Here is a 25,715-nt window from a genome sequence, read left to right as displayed (position 1 = left end):
GGGTTTCTCGGTGTAACCCTGGCTGTCCTGGAACTCACTCTGTAGACCAGACTGTCCTCAAACTCCCAGAGATCCCCTGCCTCTGCCTCCCTAGTGCTGGGACTAAAGGCATGCCCCACCACTGCCCGGCTCAGATGCTGGTTTTTCATAGCAAAGGGAGGGAAGGGGCTTCCTGGGAAAGGGAGGACTTACATTTATGGAGCACCTTCCGTCTACCAGGCTGTTATGTATGTTCATACCCTCAAAGAATAAGGATTATTATTCCTACCTTCCAGAAGGAAGAGACAGCACAGCTAAAGCACATTAGACAGCTGGCCAGGGGTTCTTGGCTGAGGGGCAGAGGTGGGGTTCAAGCCTACAGTTATTGCCATTATAACTTAGGCATGCACTACCATGTTCCTTACTTCTGCCTACAACATGGGACTTTACACTTCAGCTCTTGGTGGTGATCAGATTTTAAAATATATGTACAAAGTTGGTCATTCAGTATCAGTTTTCCAGAACCTTCATAGAGTGTGCCGTGTGAAAGGCTTCCTCTCACACTGAGGGCAAATGCTGCTTGCTACACCACAGAATACGAACGCAGCTCTCTAAAGGGCTCATGGGGCTCCACGATGAGGCCTGGCAGCTGCTCGCTGGACGTCAGCTGGGGCTGCTTTGCCTTGATGATGGCCAGGGGAGCGCATGCTCACCAAAAGACAAAGAGAAGACATTCTGTGTGTTCTAGGCTTCCCTTAAGCTGACTGATTTCTGAACACCGGCCAAGAGCTTGGAGGTCTAGAAGAGATGCCCAGACCTCCTGATAGCACCCCCCCCACACACACACACACACACTGCCTGGAGAACTCACTGGAATGCAGATACAGAATTTTCACAGGTAATAAATCTTTGGCCTTAAAATGCTTCAAAGCTCTTTTCATAGCTTCTTCTCTTAGGAGATTCTAAGACACATGGTAATACTAAATCCTGAGGGACCATAGCTATTTTTCTTGGGTATGGGGGAAGGTCCTCTGGCTCATTCCAGGTGGCCAGAGGACTCAAGACCACTCAGGGTCTGCAGAAACTTCAAAGCAGTCAGAGGGAGGGAGAGGTAGGAGAAGGAGCAGAGACGGAGACCGAGACCGAGGGCAGCTGTTAGCTCCTTCAGCTGATTCACAACTGTGCTGAGCGCCAGCAACCCCACCTGAAGCCTCGTCCTGGGACTAGAGTCTGTGCACTCACGGGCTCCGGCAGCCCTTCCCATCACAGACCTCCCCGTGGTCCCAGATCAGAGTCACAGCAGCAAACCTGGGCTGGGGAAGGGGTGGGGCGACAGCTACTCACCAACAAGCTCTTCAGGTTCAAAGAGCGTTCCTTCTTGAGGATTACCAGCGCAGCCAAGCCACAGAAGGTGTAGCCGCCGTGGGCTTCCATCCCTGGCACCCCGCCGATGCCACCTTCCCAGTTCTGGCACCTAGGAGGGGTGAGAAGCAAGACTGTGTGGCAAATGCATGGATGAGGACAAGTGTCCTCCCCATATTCTGGGTGGCAGAGAGAAAGTTTGCTCTGGTTAAAGCGTCAGTTGTTAGCACCATGGATAGAAATGTGCTGACTTACCAACTTGTAGGCGTGTGTGTGTGTGTGTGTGTGTGTGTGTGTGTGTGTGTGTGTGTGCGCGCGTGCGCGCGCGCGCGCGCATGCACGTAAAGTCAGCTCTGGGTGTTGTTCCTCAGGATAGCTATCCATTTTGGGTTTTTGAGAGTCTCTCACTGGAACCTGGGGATCATATTTTTAGCTAGGATGTCTTGGCCAATGAGTTCTAGGGATGCCCTAACCCCACCTCACCAGGGCTAGGATTTTGAGCATGGGCCACAATGCCTGGCTTTTCACATGGTGTTGGGGGTTGGATTCAGGACCTTGTGCTGGACAGTAAGCACTTTGTAGACTCAACTATCTCCCTGGCCCCTGACGTATTAATGTTTGCAGACTCCTTTTCCTAGAAAAGAAAACCAGAAGCCTTAGAAAATTAGAAACTGTCCACTTACATAAGGAATGTAGTAGCACAGGTTAATACTCACTGAGGGAAAGTTGCAAAGTTCTATACATAGCAGAGTCATCAAGTTAAAATAAAATCAAAACATAATTGCTAGTTTTGGTTATCTTTGAATACCAGGTCTATTAGTGAAGGTGTTTTTGTTTGTTTGTTTGTTTGTTTGTTTGTTTGTTTGTTTGTTTTGGGTTTTTTTTGCTTTTTTGGGTTTTTTTTTTTTTTGTATAGTTTCCTCTTTTTAACTCTAGCTCTGGAGATCAAACCCAGGACTTTAAGGATGCTAGGCAAGTGCTCTACCACTGAGCCACATCCCACCTCTCTTATTTTCAGTTTCTTTCTTTGCTGTTTCTGTTTGAGACAGGATATCATGTAGCCCAGGCTGGCCTTGAGCTTCCAGATCTTCCTGTCTTGCCCTCCCTCCCTCCACCCCACTGAAGTGCTGGGATACAGATGTGAGACACCTTGCCTCAGATTTTTGGGTTGTTTTTGTTGTTGTTTTGGGTTTTTAAAATTTTGTTTTGGTGGTACTGGCGACCAAGCCCAGGGTGTTGCACATGCTAGCCAAGTACTCTGCTAGTACTCTCAGCCCACCTTTTGCTTTTTGAAGTAGGTCTCCCAAAGTTGCCCAGGCTAGCCTTGCACACACTCTGTACCCCTGGCAGGACCTGAATTTGGGATCCGCCTGTTTTAGGCTCTGGAGTAGCTGGAATACAGGCCCATACTACCAGGCTGCATGGCTCAAACTTTCTATAATAAACACACACACACACCTACTTAAAAATTTTTTGAGCTATGTTTTACTATGTTGCCCAGGAGGGCTCAAGTAATCCTACCTCAGCTTCACAAGTAATTGAACTAGCTGGGTGTGATTGCTCATGCCTGTAATTTCAGGACTTGGAAGGCTGAGGCAAGACAATTGCCTGACTACAGAGGAGATCCTGTACAAACAAACAACACCAAAAATAAAACCCCTAAATATAAGACTGTGTCAGCCTGTAAATGCTCAAAAATAAACTTTAGAATTTTCTATATATTTAAAATCTCTAAGTTAGGCATAGTAGCACATGCCTTTAGTCCTAGTACCTGGGAGGCAAAGGCAGGCAGATCTCTGAGTTGGGGGTAGCCTGGTCTAATAGTAAGTATCAGAATAGCAAGAGCTATATAGTGAGACTCTGTTTCAAAAAAAAATCTAAAAAGTAAAAGAAAATATCCATTTATTGTGACAACTATTATTTGGGGTTATACTATATATTAACAGTATATGTATGTGTGGTGTGCACACATATGTGTACATGTGAATGTGCATGTGTGGCAGGTGTGAATGTACATTCCTGGGTGAGCATGCATGTGCATGCAGGCTTATGTGGAGGCCTGAAGTTGACTTTAGGCCTCTTCTTTCATGGCTCTCTACTTTATTTATTGAGGTAGTTTCTGGCTGAACCTGGAGTTCACCAATTCTGGCTAATCTGACTAGCAAGCTTGCCCAGGGCATCTCTGGTTTCTGCCACCCAAGTGCTGGGATTCCAGGCAGCTGCCATAATTGCCCAGAGTTTACATGGTGCTGAGGATCTGCACTCTGGTCCTCAGGCTTGCACACCAAGTGCTCTATCTACCCCATGTGCCTGGCTCTATCTACTGCCATTTGCCTGTCCATGTATAATCTATGGATCAGCCAGACGGGGCCATTTCTAGGAACTGACCCTCCACAGTAAGTGATAGTGTGTCCAAGGAGCACACTGTAAGAATGTTTGCTACCAATCAAAACGACTCTGAGATACCACCTTACACCTGTCAGAATGGCTATGATCAAAAACACCAATGACAGTCAATGTTGGAGAGGATGTGGAGCAAAGGGAACACTCCTCCACTGTTGGTGGGGATGTAAACTTGTACAACCACTGTGGAAATCAGTATGGCAGTTTCTCAGAAAATTAGGAATCGAACTACCTCAAGACTCAGCCATCCCACTCTTGGGCATATACCCAAGGAATGCTGATTCATACCATAAAGATACATGCTCAGCTATGTTCATAACAGCACTATTTGTAATAGCCAGAACCTGGAAACAACCTAGTTGCCTGTCAACGGAAGAATGGATGAAAAAAATGTGGTACATATACACAATGGAGTACTACTCAGCAGAGAAAAACAATGAAAGCATGAAATTTGCAGGCAAATGGATGGAACTAGAAAAAATCATCCTGAGTGAGGTAACCCAAACCCAGAAAGACAGTCATGGTATGTACTCACTCATAAGTGGATTCTAGATATAAAATAAAGAACAATCAGACCACAACCCATAGAACCATGGAGGCTATATATATATAGCATGGAGGTCCCTAGGACGACTGTGGCTTATAATAAATTTCAGATTTACTCAATTATTGAAAAAAAATAGCCAAACGAATGGAAACACATGAACTATGAACCAAAGGCTGAGGGGCCCCCAGCTGGATCAGGCCCTCTGAATAGGTGAGACAGTTGATTGGCTTGATCTGTTTGGGAGGCAACTAGGCAGTGGGACCAAGTCCTGTGCTCATTGCATGAGTTGGCTGTTTGAAACCTGGAGCTTATGCAGGGACACTTGGCTCAGTCTGGGAGGAAGGGACTGGACCTCCCTGGACTGAGTCTACCAGGTTGATCGCAGTCCTCGGGGGAGGCTTTGCTCTGGAGGAAGTGGGATTGGGGGGTGGGCTGAGGGGAAGGGAAGGGGGTGGAAGGGGGGAGAACAGAGGAACCCGTGGCTGATATGTAGAACTGAATGGTATTGTAAAATAAAATAAAAGGGAAAAAAAAAAGAATGTTTGCTACCTTCCTGTTTTTAAGAGCAGAATGTCAGACCAACTTAGAAGTTCAAATGTGAGGGAGGAGGGGCTGTAATATAAATGATGGTACATCTTACAACAAACTATTATCCGGTCATTTATGTAGTGCTACAGTTATGAAAATGTTTCCCTCATTACATGAAATGCTAGAAAATAACAATGTACTATATGATGGAATTTCCAGAACTCTGGAAGAATACATTCAAAAAAACAAAAATTGGTCTGAGGCCATGCATGCTGTCAGTCCCAGCACTTGGGAAACAGAGGCAGGTGGATCTTGGTGAGTTCCAGGTGAGCCAGGGCTACACAGTGAGACCCGGCCTCAAGAAACAAAAGCAACGACAAAAATGTGTGATGGTCAGTTTTAACTGTCATCTTGACAGTCTGGAATCACGGGAGGAGAGCCTCACTGAAGGACTGTTTAGATGAGGCCGGCCTGCGGGCCTGTCTGGGGGAGACTGTCTTGACTGTGTTCACTGATGTGGGAAGACTCAGCCCACTGTGGGCAGCACTGGATCCTGGGGTGGGTCCTGAACTGTCTAAGAGTGGGAAGTGGGCTGAGCACCAGTAAGCACGCACGAAGCATTTCTTCCGCTCTTGACTAGCAAGTTCCTGTTGCCTCTACTCACTTCTGTGCTCTGAGGTAACCTAGTCTTCTGAGCTACAACAGACCATTCCACCGCCCTAGACCGATTTCCGTAAGGATGTTTATCACAACAACAGGACACGAAAATGGACGACTGGTTACACTGTGGTGGTGGACTACAAGTGATTTAGACTTTCTTCTTTGCCCACCTATAACAAACGTGTTTTCTCTATGAAATAATTTTAAGGTCTGTGTGTGTGCATGTGGGTACACCTGGGTATGTGCTAGGGACTGAATCCAGGACCTCACTCATATAAGGCAAGTGCTCTCCCCCTAAGCCCTAGCCCTAAATTTTAAATATATTTTTATACGACGCTATCATGCTTTTCCTCCCTAAGTCGCGCTTCCCTGCTCTGCTGTGGTAGACAGCACAGGCCTTCATCCAGGAGCTGACAGGACCTCGAAGCCCCGCCCCGTGGAGGCCTGGTGTCTGGGGAGCACACGGGCTCCTCCTGAGGGAACTCAGGCTCAGGGAAAGCAGCAGCACATGCTCTGAAGAGACTGCTCTGCTCCCTCGGTCCCTCCTCCTCCTCCTCACCATCCAAACACGAGCTTCACTGGAGATTTCCAGTGTGTCTGGCTACTTGGACTAGGGAAAGCACCCATGTTTGAAAACTCTGGTGAGTGCAGAGTTTGCAAGGGAGATCAAATTCCTTCTTTTATTAAACTAATCTTTGTTGAAATCTTTAATTGAAAAAAGTAATACTCAAAAAGTTTAAATGTTTAAGAGCATAAAAGAATAAACACTGCAAAGCGACTTCCTGCCCATTCTAGACTCTTCATTCCTATTACCTGCAGTGACCCATCAGTTTCTGTGCCTTAGTCTGTCTCTGTCTATTTTACACACATTACACACACATACACAACACACATACTACATATACATGCATGCTACACACACCCACACACACTCACACACACACGCTACATGCACACATACTATACACACATACACAGTACACATACATACTATACACACACACACACAAACTACACATAAATACTACAGACACATGTTCTGCTTTCCTTCCCTTGGTTTCTACACAAAGAGGAGCACATGATATACACTCTCTCCTGTGCCTTGCTTTTTTTTTTTTTTTTATTTAATAAAACTCTTTGGAAATGACCATGGTGGCACACTGCCTGTGACGCCAGCCCTTAGAGGTAGGTAAATAAAGATCAGAGTTCGTGGGCAGCCTCAACAATATAGAAAGGTCAAGACCAGCTTGGGCTTCATGAGAGCCTGTCTTCAAAACACACACACACACACACACACACTGGACAACATTATGGACTAAATACCAGAGTCCAAAAAAATGGAAGAAAGAGGATGCAAAAGGTATAAATGGCCAGGATAAAGGAAGCAGGAGAGGCAGGGTAGTGGCGCACGCCTTTAATCCTATCACTTGGGAGGCAGAGGCAAGCAGGTCTCTGAGTTCAAAGCCAGCTTGGTCTATAAAGCAAGTTCTAAAGTTCTAGGACAGCAGGACTGTTACACGGAGAAACCCTGTCTTAAAAAAACAAAAACAAAAAACAGAGAGAGAGAGCGAGAGAGCAGGAGAGGACCTGAACACAGACTAGCAACAACAGAATCCTAAAAGCTGCATGACAGGGGCTAAGGGAACCCGAACAGCTGGTTAGAGAAGCCGTCCTCAGAGCCCCTAAACACCTCAGTTCTGGGGCCGGGGTGGAGAAGCAGCAGCAGCCAAGAGCAGGACTATGTTTGATTATTATGGTGGTTTGGATAAGAATGGCGCCCATGGGCTCATGTATTTGAAGCTTGGTCAGCAGGGAGTGGCACTATTTGAGAAGGATTAGGAGGTGTGGCCTTGTTGGAGGAGGTGTGTCACAGGGGTGGGCTTTAAGGATTCAAAAGCCCATGCCAGGCCCAGCCTCTGTCTCTGTGTCTCCATTTGTACCTCTCTTAAAATCCACAGTCCCACCAATAAGGGAGGGGGTAGTGAATCCCAGCTTCCGCAGCACAGCAGAAAACAGGAGGGGTCAGTGGGGCCCCCACACGACACAAACACCCCACCTTCCCCGACTAGGAATTCCTAAGGTCGCCTTCGAGCTTCAAATCCTAAGCAGGGATTTGAAAGAACAAAGCCCTACAGATACTGATATATGAGAGTTCCCGGGAGAACAGCGTGGTCATAGCTCACTTTTATGTATATGACTTCTATCGGCTTTTTAGTATTGGACTCAATACGAACAGAGCAGCTAAGCACTAGATATGGGAGCAAATCTCCGATATGAAAGAGAGACCCATCCTCGAAAGCAAAGTGGAGGAGATGATACTGGGCACAGAAGAAAACTGCTTAATGCTGCACCTTATTTTTATTTTTTGAAGATTTATTTATTTTTAGTGTATGGGTGTTTTGCCTGCATGTATGTTTGTATACCATGTGCAGTGCCCATGGAGGCCAGAAAAGGGGCATCAGATCCCCTGGAACTGTAATTATAGAAGATTGTGAGCTGCTATGTAGGTGCTGGGAGTTGAACCCAGGTTCTCTGAAAGAACAGCCAGTGCTCTTAACTGTTGAGCAGAACATCTGAGAATATAAAACATAAGCACTCAGGGGGGAAAACTGAATTCTGGAAAATTAAAAATAAGATTAGCAAATAAAACCTCAACAGAAGGACGAGAAGATAAACAGTAAGAGAATCTCTTGGAAAACACAAGAAAAAGTTAGGAGATAGAAACACACCCTCAATGGGCTTCATAAAAACAATTAGGTCAATCTGCCACACAAGGCTCCAATGCTGCTTTCAACACAGAGAAGCTCCTTCCTCAGTTAATGGTGATGAATGCAAACATGTCTGGCTGATCAAGGTGCTGAGAAGAAGTGATGTTGAATGCACATCCTTTGCCAGGCCACTGAGACCACTCCCTCTGCAGCTCAGAGAGCATCTGAACGAGGTGCGAAGAATATAAGGGCTGTGAAATGCTGTTAGGCCGAATATGGCATTAGAGTCATGATCTCACAGTGTCTGGACCTGCGTAAGACAGGCTCCGTCAAAGGTTAGTCATGGATAGGGGAGGGACTCACCAGGGCCCCACCCCTCCCGCCTGATGGAGTCTAGGGGAGGGGCAGCCACTGTCCTGAGTGATGTATCCATTGAGGAGTCCACCAAGCTCCCATGGATAGCCCCAAAGCCATGGTTACACAGACAACCCTGGGTAAAGTCACTGAGTCACAAAACAAAACAGAAAGACATGAATGTGGGAAACTGGAGGAAGGGAGAGGAGGGAAGGTGGGGGTGACAGTAGCCAGGATGTACGATACACATATATAAAACTGTCTAAGAACAAATTTGATGAAGTCTTTAAAGCCAGGAAGTGGTGGCGCAAGCCTTTAATCCCAGCACTCGGGAGGCAGAGGCAGGCGATCTCTGAGTTCCAGGCCAGCCTGGCTTTCAAACTGAATTTTAAGACAGCTAGGGCTATTACACAGAGAAACCCTGTCTCAAAAAATAAAAATGAAAATGAAAATGAAGAAATGAGGTTAATACTACTAATTAGGTGCTGTAAAGGGGGCAAGCAAGCTGAGTATGTAGGCATATGCCTATAATCCTAGCACGTGGGTAGGAGACTGAGGCAAGAGGACCAGCAGTGGTAAAGTCAGATTTGGGTTCACGGTGAGACCTTGTTTCCAAAAAAAAAAAAAGTTGCCAAAGAAATATTGCAATGCGATTTCTTGGTCTGAAATATGTGTGCTTCCAAATCAGAGTCCTGCTGAGTGCCTCATACACAATGAAAATGATCCACACCAAGATTCATCATCATGAAGGTTCTGAACAGCACCGATAAAGATTCTCAAAGTCTCAAGACAGCCACAAGGGTGGTGATGGAGAGAAAAGACAAAAACAAAACAAAACTGCCCAGGAGCCCGGGCATCTTGATGCCCTGGCATGGTGGCAGGCACTGTGGCTACCATCACAGGCAAGCTCACTTGAATCCTGTGTATTCCAGACGTACATACAATTTGACATCCCATCAATCGACACAAACAAATGAAATACGCCCTAGGCCCAAAGCTGGTAACACACAGTAAAACTGGTTCAGTCAGATCCCCGTGTTCAGTGAGTGTCCTGCTAGTGAGGCCTCCTGTAAACTGGTTGGACACTCCTACACAGTGCAAAACATCGCCGAGGCCCAGCTGACTAAGACACCAGGAGTTCAGGGGAGCATTCAAACTTGGAGCCAACAACTACGGAGAACTGGTTTCCTTCTGCACCACCCTGGCCTCCTTTTCCCTTCATTTGTTCCTTCTGGTTTGCCCAGGGGATGGCCATGGTACCCACGTGGTAGCAGTGGTAGCCTGGGCAGGGTAGCTAAAACTCTAGCAGAAACCCAGCATCTTTAGCAGGACGAAACAGGCTGCTAGAAAGTGAGGACACGCCAGGAGAGTCAGAGATGGAAAAACCCAAATTCGGCTCAAGTTTCTCCCTTGAAAGGACATACACAGCAGGCAAACTGAGCGGCCTGGACTCCAAACTGACCTGAGATCTGAGCCGCCGCCCACTGCAGGGCAGAGCACTGTTGGAAGTTTGCAGTATGAGTGTGACTATGTGGCTTGTCTGCTAAAAACAAAAACATGCTTTGACGCAATCTAACAGAATCCATTCTCTACAATACACCAACCACAATGTCCACGACGCAGTCCAAAGCCATTCAACACGGGAACGCCAAGAAAAACAAGATATCAACTTGAAGTTACCTACATGCTGAAAAGACCTAGACATGGGCCTTTACAGTTTTATTTAATTATGATTTTATTTTACATATGCATGTACATTTTATGCCTACATGCATGCCTGTGCACCATATGAATGCCTTATGTCCATGGAGGCCATCAGAGGATATTGGATTCACTGGAACCCAAGTTACAGACAGTTATGAATGGCCGTGAGGGTGCTGGTAATTGAACGTGGATCCTCTGGAAAAATTGGCAGTGCTCTTAACAACTGAGTCACATCTACACACACACACACACACACACACACACACACACCACCCTTTTGAGTGAACTCCTGGACTCAATGGATCTTTCTGCCTTTACCCTCCTAAGCAGTGCTATGCTATGGCACATGCTACTCACCTGGTTCCCCCAAGGGTTTGAAAGCAGATATAATTACGAACTCGTCTTGGGAAGCGAAGAAAAGCACACTGGGAAGGAACAAAATGATGGGGCATCTCAACTGAGAAACAGAACACTAAAAAGAGCCGAAGTGCCTAGTCTTAATCTCTAAACCATCACCGTCAGTCTACAAAACACTCTGTCCTCAATGACTGGTGGCCACTGGGAAAATCAGATTCATTGATGGTAATGTGGAAAGTCAGAAGACGATGGAGCAATGCTCACAAATCCAGACAAATAGAGTCTAACACCACTGCCAACCTATCAATCTCTCACCATACAGATGACCAAGCAGGCTTGCAAATAAAGATACATGTAGGATCTTAAAAATGCATTTTCCAGGTGCCCTTTTTGGAGAACGTTTGGAGTACTATGCTTTATGAAAATGACTAATAATCATTCAAAAAAAAAAAAAAAAAAGGACGGGTTCCAACAAACCAGAAAATGAAGTGAATTTCATGCTGTAAGGAAGCTTCTAGATGCCTGCTGAGCAGCAAGCTGAGAGCAATCTGTCTAGATCTGAAGCAAGAGGGTGAGGGCTCCAGGGGGGGGCATGACCCAGAACACACACACACACACAAACATGCATGCATGTGCATAAATACACAAAAGAAAACATGATTTAAAATGTTGGACTGTATGAAGAATAACTTTGTAGTACTGGTAGAGAATTTGGAGATGAATTCCTGATAAATATATCCATGATATGTATACTAACTCCAGGAAAATGAAAGTTATACAAAAAATATGATCATAGTATATCATCTGGTGTCACTGCAGTATATTAACATGGAAATAAGTACTATTTTGATAAAAATAAAGACGAGCATATATATGTACACATATATATGCCTTTTGGTTTTTTATTTTTAAGAGGGTCTTTTGTAGCCCAGGCTCACCTGAAACTCAAGACGAGGCAGAAGATGACCTTGTGATTACAGCCCGAGTGTGGCTACCCTGGGCCACGACACCCAGTCCTGTCTCAGGCCTTTTGCTCTTAGAAACAAGTCTTTGTCTCTTCCATGCATGTGGGTGAGAGTTTCTGGGAGTAGTGTTACGGGGTTTCATAAGCAAGGGTGTTTTGAGATACTGCCAAACTGCCTCAGTCAATTTAGACTCCCACCAATACTACTCACCCAAGCTTTTGGCCCCTGCCATTCTGAACTATAATACCACATTAATGAGAGTCTGAAAATAATGTCAAGTGTTTGGGGTTTGTTTGTTTGTTTTTGTTTTTTGAGACAGGGTTTCTCTGTGAAGCCTTGACTGTCCCGGATCTCACTCTGTAGACCAGGCTGGCCTCGAACTCAGAGATCTGCCTGCCTCTGCCTCCCGAGTGCTGGGCTTAAAGTCATGGGCAACCACCACCCAGCTTATTTCAAGTATTTGTAAAGGGCACAACATATAACCCCTAAGACATCTCTTAGAATTTTATATTTCTTTCCAGACTTTTAGCTTTTCTTGACCAATCGCTCTCGGAGGACTGGGGACCACGTGACTTCTCCCACCTTGCTATCCATTCGGCGGTGCCTTCAAAGAGGTCTGGCGTGATGATGTTGGTTAGAGAAGCCACTGAGGCAGCACAGTACGCGCTTCTGGAAAGACAGAAACAGAGGGGACATGTTAGGCTCCGAGGAAAGCCAGGACGAGGCTCAGTGGACTGCTCGGGTGGACTGTTCACTTTGCGTCATCAGCTGCAGTCACATTCCGTCTCGCTCCTGGCACACAGTCATTCTTTCTGGGTCTCTGCGAGGTGGGACATTCTGTCTGGATAGAGTTGCTCACCACACGGCTTCAGTGAAGGAACATGACATTCTAGTCTCCCGGCCTCCACACAGGCAGACCAACCCTATCAATTCATCTCAAAAATAGACTCAGCCTTTTTTTCAAAGACTTAGAACAGTGGCCACCGGCTCCTCCAGGTGTTGCCGAGGCTCTTTTCACTCATCCAGACGTCTCTCTGCTGCAGACTGGGGACCTCTGTCTGGACTAAGGACATGTGCCAAAGGTTAGCTCTACCTTTCCTCCAACAGACACACTCCAGAGCAGGCCACCACACCCTAATGGCTGCTTGGGCAACACGAACGAGACAGGAATAGACACCCTCCGGCCTCTAGAGAAAAGAGCCCTGATTTCAAGCCCTTGCTCAGACATACACAGAAACACACATTTCAGTGAAAAGGAGGAACAGGGCTGAGGATGTGGCTGGGTGGGTGACGTGCTTGCCAAGCATGCACAAAACCCTAGGTCTGACTGGGTATGGCAGTGCTTGCCCATAATCTCAGCACTCAAGAGGTAGAGGCAGGAGGATCACAAGTTCAAGGTCATCCTTGGGTACATAGCAAGTCTGAGGCCAGCTTTGGATCATGAGACACTGTTTCAATTTAAAAAAAAAAAAAAAAAAAAAAGCAAAGGTATAAACATATCATTTGGGCAGGGTAATTCTGGGGATCTAACCCGGGCTTTGCATATACCATGCCCACTCTCTTCTACCGAGCTATATTTCTAGCTCCTATCTGAAAATGAGCAAAGAAAATAAAATCAAATGTATCCATTTGATCTGAGCTAACTCTTGTCATTCTATTCTTCAGCCATGATTCTTCTCAGGACACTCTTTCATCTTCTCTATCTGTCATGGAACACATCCATAGACTGGTTTTTTGGTTTGTTTGTTTTCAAATACGAAGCATGGAAAGACAAAAATTATTTGTTTTAATTCTCCTCATGAGTTCTTTTGCTCAGAGCTCAGAAGGAACATGAAAGGGGAGGGAACAAAGCCCGTCTTCCATCGTCTTAGCTGTACGGACTGAACACGGAGCCACACTCACTGGGGCACTCCACGGGACTCTGCAGAAGCCATGGGCATGACTGTCCTGCCAGCACTGGGACCAGCCGGGCTCCTACTGGCCAAAGGCGCAGCAGAGGCATCCAGAGCAGGCAAGGGGCAAGTGTGCCGGCGCCAGATGTTGTCATTTGCCATATGTTAACATGGAAGGTATGATCTAATTTCCTCCAGGCGTGAGCCTCTCACAAAGGCTCCGCAGTGTTTTCTGCGGCCCTTGAATCCTCCTGGGGGGGGGGGGCGGGGGGGGGGGGACGACTGTGATGTACTCTGCCTCTCATCAGTGAAGAGGTGACAGGGGAGGCAGTTGAGGAATTCTGTCCTCTGGGGGCGACATGGCTGTTACGGTCTTGTATCGGAGCAGTTGGGATTACTGAATGAAATCCTCACAAGATAGTGTCTATTAATCCTCCTGTGTAGGAGGAGGAAGGAGGAGGGGCATCGGGCCCTTAGTGGACACTCCAGCCACTCCTTTTCTGAATGGCACCCCCCCACACTAGCTGCCAGTTAATCGTGACCCAGTTGCACATGGTCTTAGGTGCTAGAGGGATTGTTCAAGGTAGAAGGTTGACTGGGGGTGAGGATTCTAGAGATGCAGCTATCACGACTAAATGGTTTCTTTGGTCTGTTATTGCCCTCTGTACTAAGGGTGAATAGAAACACACACACACACACACACACACACACACACACACACACACCGCCCAGGCTAAGGCACACAATAATGGCTGAACGGGATACACAGAACCAAAGATGAGTTGGGGGAGTGCAGTTCAATGGCCTCTGCTAAGGTAGACAGGACAGCAACCGAGGCTGAGCTGTTCGGAGACCCTCCATGGGGGCAGTTCCAACGTGGCCATCTTTCCCCACGTGGTATGGGTTAGCGTGTAGCCCTGCTGGAATGGCGACTGTGTGTTCCCCCAATACTGATGTAAGACATGAAGCAGAAGCTGAGCTGTCTGCCCCCCCCCCCCCCCCCCGGAAGGAACGTCAGGATCCAAAGTCTGCGGGAGACATCCCAGTGGAACTGCCTTCTTCTGTGCGGCACAGGGTGACACGCTCCTTGATGACTGTATTGCAGACACCCTCAGATGGCTGATGGACTCAAGATCTATTATAATCCCTGATGCATCCCATGCCCAGATGGACCAGGACTGCAAGAACACCAAGGCCAAAGCTGATAAGACTTGCAGCTGAAAGTGGACTGTCTGCCCAGAGGGAGGATTTTGCCCACCTGAAACCCAACGAAAGCAATAGAACCTTTTGAACCTCACTAACAGTTTTAAAAAATACCCCCCTAGCCACTAAATCCTAAAACCTATTCTCACATGTTCGGAATAGCCAATGGTGGTTCATTGGGAGACCCTACCACCCCCTCCCCTTTTTGAAAAGGTTTCCTTATGCACATGATACAGTGTTAATTAACCTCTAGGCTCTCTAACGATTTGGAAAAGCATCTCAAAGAACAGAAAAACACAAGTTAAAGAATTTGAATGTATCCTGGGTGTTGGGGTATCTCCCTACTTGTTATTGGCAAGGGACACCCCTAAAGTCCTGCTACACAGGCTATACTACTACAGCTACACCCCGGCACTAAATGGTAAGACCCTATTGCTGAAAAGACCACATGCTCTGCTTGCAGAATATGGAGGAATCAAGCTGGGTCTGAGCCAGCAGCTCACTCCCCACTGGCTGATTTTTGTGGTGCCACCAGACACTCCCCTGGCTGCGGGGAGAAAACTGTCACCAACTGTCCTGCTTGTCTGTGCACTCTGTTGATGCCATCAACACAACAGGCACAATGTGCCTGCCTGAGGAATAATGGTACAACCGTTACAGATATAACCAACTACTTTCTTCATGGAGAGAAACTATGTTTGGTACTGTAAACCAGGGGCAAAAACCTGCGCAAGCAGGAAGGCTACTGCTATTGTTTTGTGAAATAGTTGTGATCTGTCTATCAATTTACCTTCTAGACGTTTGTCATTACATCTGCAGGCTACTGCTACTGTGGGGCCTAAGTGGAAGAAACCTTTTTATAGTGGACAGCAGTTACTAGAGAGACTCATAATTGGTCAAATTGCTGGAAGTGTCTGCTAGGTTCTGTATTATTCTATATTGTTGCTCAGCAAATAACCACACATCCATGTAACTCCAAGGTTCAGGGAGCATTGTGAAATCAGAGCATCTGTGATTACCCATGTGACACTCAGAAGATTAAGCTGATTGATGTTCCCTTGTTAGAAAACGGCAGGGAAGGATCTTTAGACCTTCACCCGAGACTCCAGCCACTCACTCCTTCCTGACCTCCACCAGGTACATGTAATCCTGACCCAGTGACATGTGGTTTAGGTGGTACATAGGATTGGGGATGAGAATCCCAATGATGCAGCTTTTGTGAACCAACACTCGGGTGATTTTTGGTGATGCGGATGCCCAGGTCACCCATGCTCCTATGAACAACCCCAATCAATTCAATGGTTCAACAAGCAGGGCTTGGATGAAATCTTCTTGGCTCTGTTGTTGCCCTCTCTATCTGAGATGAACAGAAATAGACTCCCAGGAAAGTCACACAACAGATACCAAAACCACTAGTCCTGGATCACACCGAGAAACAGGAAGGGGACAGGGCACAACTTTTCACGTCGTTTCTTCCTGTCTCCCCGTATCTAGCATCACGGCTCTCAGGCCTGTCTGCTTTTCTCTTCCCTCACCACCGTCATCCAAACCCAAGTCATTAGCATCCACCTGGACCAGGTTTCCATGTGTTTCCCTCCTTCCAGCACAGAAGCCAGAGGACATTCCCTAGAACACTACAATCCATTCACCGCAACCAGAGAACTAAGAGTACAAATCAGATCAGGTCACCGCCTACTGAAAACCCATCAGAACTTACCTGCCAGCCTCCGTAATGAGCCTCTCCAGCTCTCTGTTCCCACCGTTGCCCCCCCCCCCAGGCCTCCTACAACTCAGTAGCATTCAACCCACTTCTCGGCCCTAGGACACATCCTGCACTGTCACCCTGCTGTCTCTCCCCCATCCCCAGAGGACACTACCAACTCCATAGTTAATTCAGAAAATGAATAAATAATGACTCTTTTTTTTCTCCCCGAGACAGGGTTTCTCTGTGTAGCTCACAGAAATCTGCCTGCTTCTGCCTCCTGAGTGCTAGGATTAAAGACGTGTGCCACCACCGCCCGGCTGTATGTTTATTTTTCCAGTACTAGGTACTGAAGCCAGAGTGTGGTCTTTGAATAGGAATGGCCAGCACAGACTCACTGAATACTTGGTATACAGGGAGTGGCACGATTAGGAGGTGTGGCCATGTGGAGGAGGTGTGAAAGTGCGTCACCAGGGGGCGGGCTCTGAGGTCTCAGACGCCCGAGCCAATCTCTTCCTGCTGCCTGCCAATTCAGAGGTAGGACTCTCAGCTCTTCTCCAGGAAATGGGAAGACATCTACAGGCTTGGTCTGTCGTTCAAATCTTTCATCCACTGGACAAAGAACAACCAGGAGCTCAATGGCTGGAAGGAGAGGATTATGGCCAGGTGCTCCTTAATGGAACACATCAAACTGACAGGAGCTGCCTGCATTTGTCTAGCATGTAGGAGTAAGAAAACAGAGAAAGATCCGCCTGCCTCCGCCTCCGCAGTGCTGGGAGGAAAGGCGTGAGCCACCACACCCAGTGGTTTTGAGATAGGGTTTCTCTGTGTAGGCCAGGCAGACCTTGAACTCACTATTCTCCTGCCTCAGCCTCTTGAGTGCTGGATATTCTGTGTGTGCTACCAAGGCCAACTCCGATTTATTATTTCTATTTATTTATTCATTAGTTTTATTTTTGGTTTTTCACGATAGGATTTCTCTGTGTAGTCCTGGCTGTCCTGAAACTCACTCTGTAGACCAGGCTGGCCTCTGCTTCCCGAGTGCTGTGATTTAAAGGCGTGCGCCACCACATCCCGCTCAATTAATTATCAAAAACAAGACTGCCTTGCAAACTGCCACCACTCTCTAACAGCTGAGCTCTGGCCACACGTCAAGGCAGGCAAGGAAGTTCCTATGCCTGGTTCAGACAAGGAAGATTGACAGCAGAGTTGACAGCAGAGTCAAGTACCCAGGAAACACGCGACAACAAAAGCCACTGAAGAGAGTGTGTCCTCTCCTGGAGGGGTGCTGAAGTTTCATCACTGCAGCCTGGTACTGTGCTGCTTGATGAAATCAGATGCTATCAGAACTCACCCTCCAGCACTCCTTTCAGGTCCTGGTGGAGACACTGCTCAGGACTTCAGAACAGACCTGGGTTTCCAGAGCTCGGTTGCTGTGCTTTGTAGGAGGCAAACAAGGCCTATGTGGCTGGCCTGCTTTCTTTACACTTGTTTACAATTATTTTCATCATGTGTCTATGATGTCAGGTGGGGTGTTCACCTACTCCAGGACATGTGTGGTCTGTTCACACCTTCTACCAGGAACTGAACTTGGGTCCCCAAGCTTGTGAGGTAAATGCTTTTACCTATGGGCCATCTCACCGATTCCTGGTTGGCTTTTCTGAAGATACTGTGCTACCCATGCCAAAAGTGCAACACTTATGTCAAAAGCTACACAGCTAGCACCTCACTGTGAAAAATATGTTCAAGAATCCACCATGAGGCCAGACACTGGGGGGAGACAGGCGGATCTCCAGGAGTTCAAGGCTAGCCTGGTCTACATAACAAGTTCCAGGCCAGCCAGGGCTACACAGTGAGACCCTGTCACAAAATAAAACAACACACACACACACACACACACACACACACACACAAAAGATATCTCTGTCATTCTAATATAAAAGCTTAACCTCCTCCCAAAAATGTATTTCTCCCAGACTAAATGATATACAATCTCAATGATCCACTGCATTCGAGAAATCACTTATTCCGTAAACTTTACATGCCTTATAGGTGGATTGTCCACAGGTCAGGAAGCTACTTGCTAGTGTAATGAATATATTTATTTTTTCCCTTTTCTTCTTTTTAATTCAGACAGGGTCATGCTAGCCTTGAACTCATGATGTAGCCAAGGATGACCTTGAACTTCTGACACACACCACCACCACCACCACCACCACTACCACCACCACCACCACCACGCCTTGACCTCCCAAGAGCTGAGATCATGTTCACAGACCACCATACCTGGCCAGATACACTTCTTGAGTAAAACACTAGGTTTGAGCCAATGGATACCAAGTAGTTGGTTCAAGTCCACTACATTGCAATCTACTGGCCCACAAGGCACTCTGCACCCCACAGAGGAACTCCCATGTGCCTTGGATGTTCAGCACCTTCAGGATTTAATCAAATGCAACCAGAAAGTATTTAGACTCAACTCTAGGCTTGCTTCTCCAAGAGGTACAAGATTATAATACATTGTATAACTACCTACATTAAACTATTTTACACTGAACAAATGTGTTTTGTATTTAAACCTAAAGCATTTGATTTTGTTTTTATCCAACTCATATTTTGACACTTACATAAAAGAAGCTAAGAGATAATGACACTGGGGGACCTTAACACCATGACACTGTACCAGGGACACGACATTTGCATATCAGTCTATGGGACAAAGCAGCAGTGTGCCATGTTTCTCGGGGCTTAGCTGCTCTAAGAATAGGTACATTCCAGAAGCCATGGAGGCAACTGTCCCACTCACCTCACATCCACCTCACCTCCAACGTGCATGAGAAAAGAGCCATCGGGTTGCTTCAGGGAGTATAAATACTGAAGAAGCTTCTCTCTGAGAACAGTGGAGAGAGGGCGGAAGTGGGCCACGGTCAGTCAGTGCGGCAGAGGAGGAGGAACCCTCCCGAGTCTCCACCCCCCCACACCCCCCTCACTCCTGCACCCCCCCACCCCCCCCACCCCGCTGCCTGCAGCTTTACCTGTTAATGACGTTGTAGGCTTCTTCCGTGGCAATGATGCACAGCGCATTGACAGCTGCATACGTGGGCGCAAGGTGTGGGTACTGCCCAGGGCCCCCTCCAAAGCCACCTTCTGGACTCTGACACAGCTCCAGGAACTGACACACGCTGGGTACATGGCCACGGGAAAGACAAAGTTAGTCGGCACTGATTTCCACATATCAAACGCCTTTGCGATTCCCACCTTTGCTACTCATCCCCCTGCCTTCACAGGGGTGAAAATCCCCTCCTTGACACCTGACTACAACCACCCAAAAGACTTAACTCTTTATCCAGTTCTGTGCACACTCCACCGTCTTTTATTTAAGTGTCTGTCTTGTTCTGACGTGAGGATGGGAGGAAACCTTTCACAGACCTGGGGCAGTCTCATGCTTCCTGACCAAATCTTTCTCTTTATTTTTCACTAAACTTGTCACCCTGGATCTGTAGCATTAGTCTGCTCTTCTGAGGACTTTTGGATTCTGCCTCGGGCTCAGGGCTCACCTCACTTTTCATGCTGGTCATTGGTCTGCGTGCATTTCCGGGGCCCATGAACACGCTTTCTCACTCACTGTCCCCAGAGCCCTGGCAGGCGACATCTTTCTGTTCCCACCACCAGTTTTGGGAAGAAGCCGGTTTTGGGTGCAGTCTGCTCCATCTTGGGGGGCAGGGGGAGCAGACGGCGCACTGCTCTTGCCACGCTGTCTTCCCTGCTCTACACCCCCGGAGCTGTAAGCCCGAACAAACCCTTTCTCCCGTAACCTGCTTTTTTTTTCCTTCTCTTCTTTCATTTTGTTTTTCCACCAAGCACTGTATTTATCCATGTGTTTTACAACCTACAAGAAACATCCCAGGGTTCTTCCCTCCTGTGTGCGTTTGTCTTGCTGCTGCAGGGCCCACGATGCCAGCTGAGGTTGTCGGTACAATGAAACCAAGCTGACGGCACTGTTGCGCCATCTTTCTAGGTCTCTGAGCTGCACGTCAGATCTGGGCTGCTCACCCCCTACCTCAACCTCCTTGTGAGGTTACAGTGATTTTTACCAGCTCTCTGTCGGTAGTGATTTCAAACTTGCCTAAGGAACCGTGCTTCATCATCACACTTGGGAGCCAGACAATGACTCTGGAGCACAGTCCGATAAGGACCCGAGTTTGCCTCACTATTTGGCACCGCTGATGCTTTTAAGAGCATCAGCCAGGACATTCACGAGCGCCGTTAGAGCGGCGCGGAAAGACAGCAGAGAAAGTTGAAGTGGCTTTTTGTCAGGGCATTGTCTCATGGCGATGCAAAGGGAACTAAGACAGGCATCCTGACGCCTGAGTTTTTATTGTAGGCAACAGAAGGATTGAAACCAGAGTTTATCATCAGAGAAGGAAGAAATTCTAGAGCACATTCTAAAGAAAAATTTTCATAAGTTGAGATGGAAGGGCTAGTTCCCACAGAGGCACATTTCTTTCTGAGAGAGGGTCTCATGCGTCCCAGGCTGGCCTCGATCTTGCTATGTAGCTGAGACTGACCTTGAACTGTCTGGTTCCCCTGCCTCTGCCTTGTCAGGACTCAGATCAAAGATGTGGTTTATGAGGTGCTGGGATCAAAGCCCAGGCCCTCGTGTATGCTAGGCAACACTCCAACAACTAAGCTCCGTCTCAGACCCGATCTATACATTCATTTATTTACTCATTCATTCATTCATTCATTTATTTTTTAGGCAGGGACTCTCTCTATGGCCCAGTGTGACCATGAACTCAGCAATTTGTCTGCTACAACCTCCCACGTGCTATGATTACAGGTGTGAGCCATCAATCATACACAGCTCTTTTTTATTTCAGGCTTTCCATTATGTAGACAGGTACAGCACAGAAAATGATACTGACTGGCCATTTCTGTCTTCACAGGTTAAGACGATACTCATTCACTCCTACTTACACCTAAGTTTTTATTGTAGGCAACAGAAGGATTGAAACCAGAGTTTATCATCAGAGAAGGAAGAAATTCTAGAGCACATTTTAAAGAAAAATTTTCATAAGTTGAGTTTGCTCTTTATAGATTTTCCAACCCATGGTCAATTCTTATGGAATATCCAGAAATATTTACTTATTTATTTACTTATTTTTCTTAGCCTGGTGTGATTAGACTCCAGATAACCTGGGAATTGAACCTAGTTCCTCATTAACTAAAATAAAACTCAGCAGGTAGGCAGGAGAGATGGCTCAGTGGTTAAGGGCACTTGTTACTCTCTTCCAGAGGACCCAGGTTCGATCCCCAGTACCAACACAGCAGCTCACAACAGTCTGTAACTCCAGTTCCAGGGGATATGATTCTCTTCTGGCCTCCGCGGGCACCAGGCACACACATGGTGCACAGACACACATGTAAGCAAAACACTCATACACATAAAATAAAAATGAATCTAAAAACCAAAAACTCGACAGCCTGGAGCTGGAAACATACAGTGATAGAGCATACAAACAAGACCCTGAGTTCAATCCCAGCACCACACAAGACTTTTCTTTTGATTTTTTTTTAAGACAGGGCATCACTATGCAGCCTGGCCTAACTGATCTCAGAATCCTGTCTCAGCCTTCCAAGTGCTGCAATCACACGTGTGCTCTATACAGAGCTGCTTTAAGTCTGAGGCCAGCCGTAACTACGTAGCAAGTTCAGGCTAGCCTGAACTACAGAGTTAAGACCTTCAAAAACACAACAAAACAGGAAAGACATACTAGAGTCACCTAGTACCCATTTCCGCCCCAGCTCCTGAGATAGATACTGTAATGGACTGTAACACTCCTGACACAGTAGCCTGTGGCCCGGAATGAGTGGGGATCTGAATGTTCCAGACACCTTGCTGTCGTGGCTCCAAGCCACCCTCCCTCAGCTGACTGCCATGAGGCTGAGGGAGGGAACTGGAGCTGGGGCTCCCTTGTGCCTCTCCCTGCCGCACTACAGAACATTCCGACCCTGCGGCTTTCCAGCCTGCACCTTAAGGAGCACACAAACTGACTATGAAGTGACAAGCTGTCATGAGCAGACTTCTTAGCAACTTTAAAAACCAAAATATTAACGATACTGTGACCTCTCGGAAAGGGGAAACCACTTAAAGACAACCTAATATAAAACGGCAACTAGGAAGCGCTGTGACAACGCCCAGTGTTCCCAAAAGCATCCCTTCAGAGATGCCACGGACGAGGCTTGCAGGTCAGGGCTGCTTTAGGAGGAGCTCTGCATGCCAGTTTACAGATCAATGACCAGCAGAGGGAAACCCCTTTGTACACGAAGGATGCACCAAAATCAGTGGAGTAATCAAGACCTGGGCTGACTGAGTGGAGAGTCTGTACTGTTACCAGAGCCCAGGTGACTCGGATACCCACAAACGCTGAGCACCATCCATCTTTACCGCACAATTAGAATTACTTTGAGGGGTATTTTTTAAAACCCAACAACCAAGCCATACCTAATACCAATTCAATCAGAATCACTGAGGGCAGAGAAAGGTGGCAGGTTTTTGACTCTGTGTGACTCCAATGCTCACCCAAGTACCATGACTTCTAAGATGTACATCACCTGTGCGTCTTAGGTTTGGTTTGGTTTGGTTTTGCTGGGGTTTTTTTGTTTTTGTTTTTTTGAGACAAGGTCTCACCATTTAACTCCAGATGGCCTATATCTCACTATGTAGACCAGGTTGCCCTTGAACTCACAGAGATAAGCCTGCCTCTGCCTTCTGAGTGCTGAGATCCATGCTGTGCACTACCATGTCCAGCTTAGTTTTGTTTTGTTTAAAGGATCTCTCTCTGTAGCCAGGCTGGCCTGCAACTCACTACATGGGCCAAGCTAGCCTTGAACTTGCAGCAACTCTCCTGCTTCAGCCTCCTAAGTACCAGAATTACCATGACTGAACCACCACATCCAGATGATTCTGTGCTTCTAACCAGTCCCTGGGATGACAATGCTAATGGCCTGAGAACCACACTGTGAAGATCAATTAGAAGCATCTGTCCTGTCCAACAGGCAACCCTAAAATTTAAGGGGGCAACTTAAATTTTAATTCAAATTAATTAAAATAAAAAATTCAGCTCCTTGGTCTCACCAGCCACATTCCAAAGGCTCGGTAACTGTGCTTAGCTAATGGCGACCATAATGGGTCACACACACACATCACAGAACCTTCCCATTATCGTGGGACGTTCTATTGGACACTGCTTCTCTGGCATTCAACCTTTACAGAGAACGTAAAACCTGTAAGAGAATCAAGTTCAAGGGAAGAGTATTCCGGCCTTAGTTTTTGAACTTTAAATTCATTTATTATAATGTAAGTATGTGTGTGTGTGATGGGGCTCCAGGCCTGTGGAAGGCAGAGGATAACTGTGTACTTTTCCCTCCTGCCAGCTTTACAGGGATTCCAGGGATCGAACTCAGGTCGTCAGACTTCCGTGCTAAACGTGTTAGCTGCTGGACCACCTCACTGGCCCTACTGTTGGCCCTCGTGAACTTGTAGTAATGGTTAGACTAAAAAAGTCACAACAAAACTGTCACCCATGGGAACGAAGGATTCAAAACTATGTAAATTAGCAAATAATGTAAAACAACAGGAAAGCAAATCAGAGACCAGTAAGAATAAAACAAATGAGGCAGGTTCAACTAGCAAATAACCCACTGGGGTCTGCGCTGTGAGGGGGGAAGCATGTAAATACAGGATCAGAAACGACTAGGAACACAGAAGGGAAAGGACCAGCGATTAGGGCCTGTGAGATACGGATAATCAACAATGAAGCATCCTTGTCAATGGGTCAACACAGCCCCGCTAAGAACTGCCTCTGGCCCTAGCCTCCATTTTCCAACTAAGAGGAGTTCTGATTATACTTGTAAAAATAGCTAGATATTTTTTAAGAATGCTAGGGCTGGATAGGGAACAAACCACTAAAGGATTACTATTATGGACAAATAGCGAGGAGGATGCTCGGCTGCACACTTCATGCATTCAAAGGACTCTGCACAAACTCAAGTCAATTACAGAGTGAGGCTGGTCTGGAGTAAGAACAACTCAGCTTAGACTTTTAAAACATTTCTGCTGGAGGCGAGTGGGGAGGGGGGTAGACTGCCTGGCAAGTGCAAAGGTGCAATCTCCAGGACCCAAAACAAAATAAAAATAGTACTAAAATAAAAAACCAACAAAACAGAAGAGACTTCAGAACAGGTGACCGCAGAGACCACAGGCCTGGAATAAGTTAGGAGGATGACTGGAGCAGGGGGTAGGAGCCCATCCACAGGATGGCTCAGGAGGAGCAGCAAATGCTTCTGAGTGGCAGTCCCTGGCTTCTTCCAGCAGTGACTCTTCCAGAGGCCATTCTAGAAAACAGCTGTATCTCAACGTAACAGAGGGCAATGCCTCCTCGGTTATGAAGTCCAACCGTGAACAGAGGAAGGATGAACTCCATGTCTTGTTGGTTCCAGGAGGCTAGACGACCCGGAGTCTTGGCTAAGCACACCCATCTGGAAGGTGGCTGTTTGGGAAGCATGGTCAAGTTTAAAGGGAGTTATTTAGAGCAGGGTTTCCCTACACTGGCAGGACTGACCCGGACAGTTTCCTGTTTCAAGACTTAATCCTGCAAAGGTATTTAGTGACCTCCCTGACCTGTACCCACTAGACACCAGCAGAACCTGGCCCAGAAAAGCACCCAGAAGACAGGTGACTCGGTATGATGTCATCATACCACTTAGATTTTAACTTTAAATTTTAAGGGAGGGGCTCACTTGGTAGAGTGCTTGCTTAGCATACGTAAAGCTCTGGGTTCCAGTCCCAGCAGCGTACAAAATATGACACAGTGGCCCAAGCCCGTGATTTTCGCATTTAAAAGGGAAAGGAAGGCAGACCGGAAGTTCAGGTCATCCTTGCAGGCAGTGTCTCCTGAAGCCCAGGTTGGCTTCAAACTCACTACGCAGCCAAGGATAATCTTAAATTTCTGATCCTCCTGCCTCTACCTCCTCAGGACTGGGATTACAGGTGTGCATCATCACGACCAGTTTTTGCAATACTTGAGGCTGAACCTAGGTAGGGCCTCCTGCACACTAGGAGAGTGCTCTATCGGACGAGCGACATCCTGGACCTCAAAGCCTAATTTTAACAGTACATGGGCTCTCTGTGATTTTCACTCTGCTCTGTGTGTTTCACTGAAGTAGCCATTAATAACTAAGAATGGGGACCACACTAATGTACTTCCTACAATGCTAAAATCATTAAGCCAAGCAAGTGTTCTGCTCCAAAACCCTTATTCGTTTATTTTATGTAAACACACAAATAAA

At 46.9% G+C, this 25,715-nt stretch overlaps 1 protein-coding gene across 3 annotated transcripts in view; it reads right to left on the bottom strand.

Annotated features, from left to right (window-relative positions):
• Positions 1-25,715, bottom strand: part of Fntb (farnesyltransferase, CAAX box, subunit beta) — a 101,724-nt gene that overhangs the window by 17,727 nt on the left and 58,282 nt on the right. For all 3 annotated transcript variants that reach the window (XM_076550908.1, XM_006973135.4, XM_076550907.1), the window contains exons 5-8: positions 19,400-19,546; positions 19,171-19,254; positions 12,150-12,236; positions 1,324-1,453 (exon numbers count right to left, since the gene is read on the bottom strand). In XM_076550908.1, the coding sequence (XP_076407023.1) occupies positions 1,324-1,453; positions 12,150-12,236; positions 19,171-19,199 (246 nt within the window). In that variant the 5' untranslated portion in view covers positions 19,200-19,254; positions 19,400-19,546. The remainder of the gene's footprint in view (positions 1-1,323; positions 1,454-12,149; positions 12,237-19,170; positions 19,255-19,399; positions 19,547-25,715) is intronic.

Source organism: Peromyscus maniculatus, chromosome 14 (genome assembly GCF_049852395.1).
Source record: "Peromyscus maniculatus bairdii isolate BWxNUB_F1_BW_parent chromosome 14, HU_Pman_BW_mat_3.1, whole genome shotgun sequence".
Lineage (NCBI taxonomy): Eukaryota > Metazoa > Chordata > Mammalia > Rodentia > Cricetidae > Peromyscus > Peromyscus maniculatus.
The sequence above is the reverse complement of the archived record's forward strand: the minus strand, read 5'-3'. Positions and strand labels throughout refer to the sequence as shown.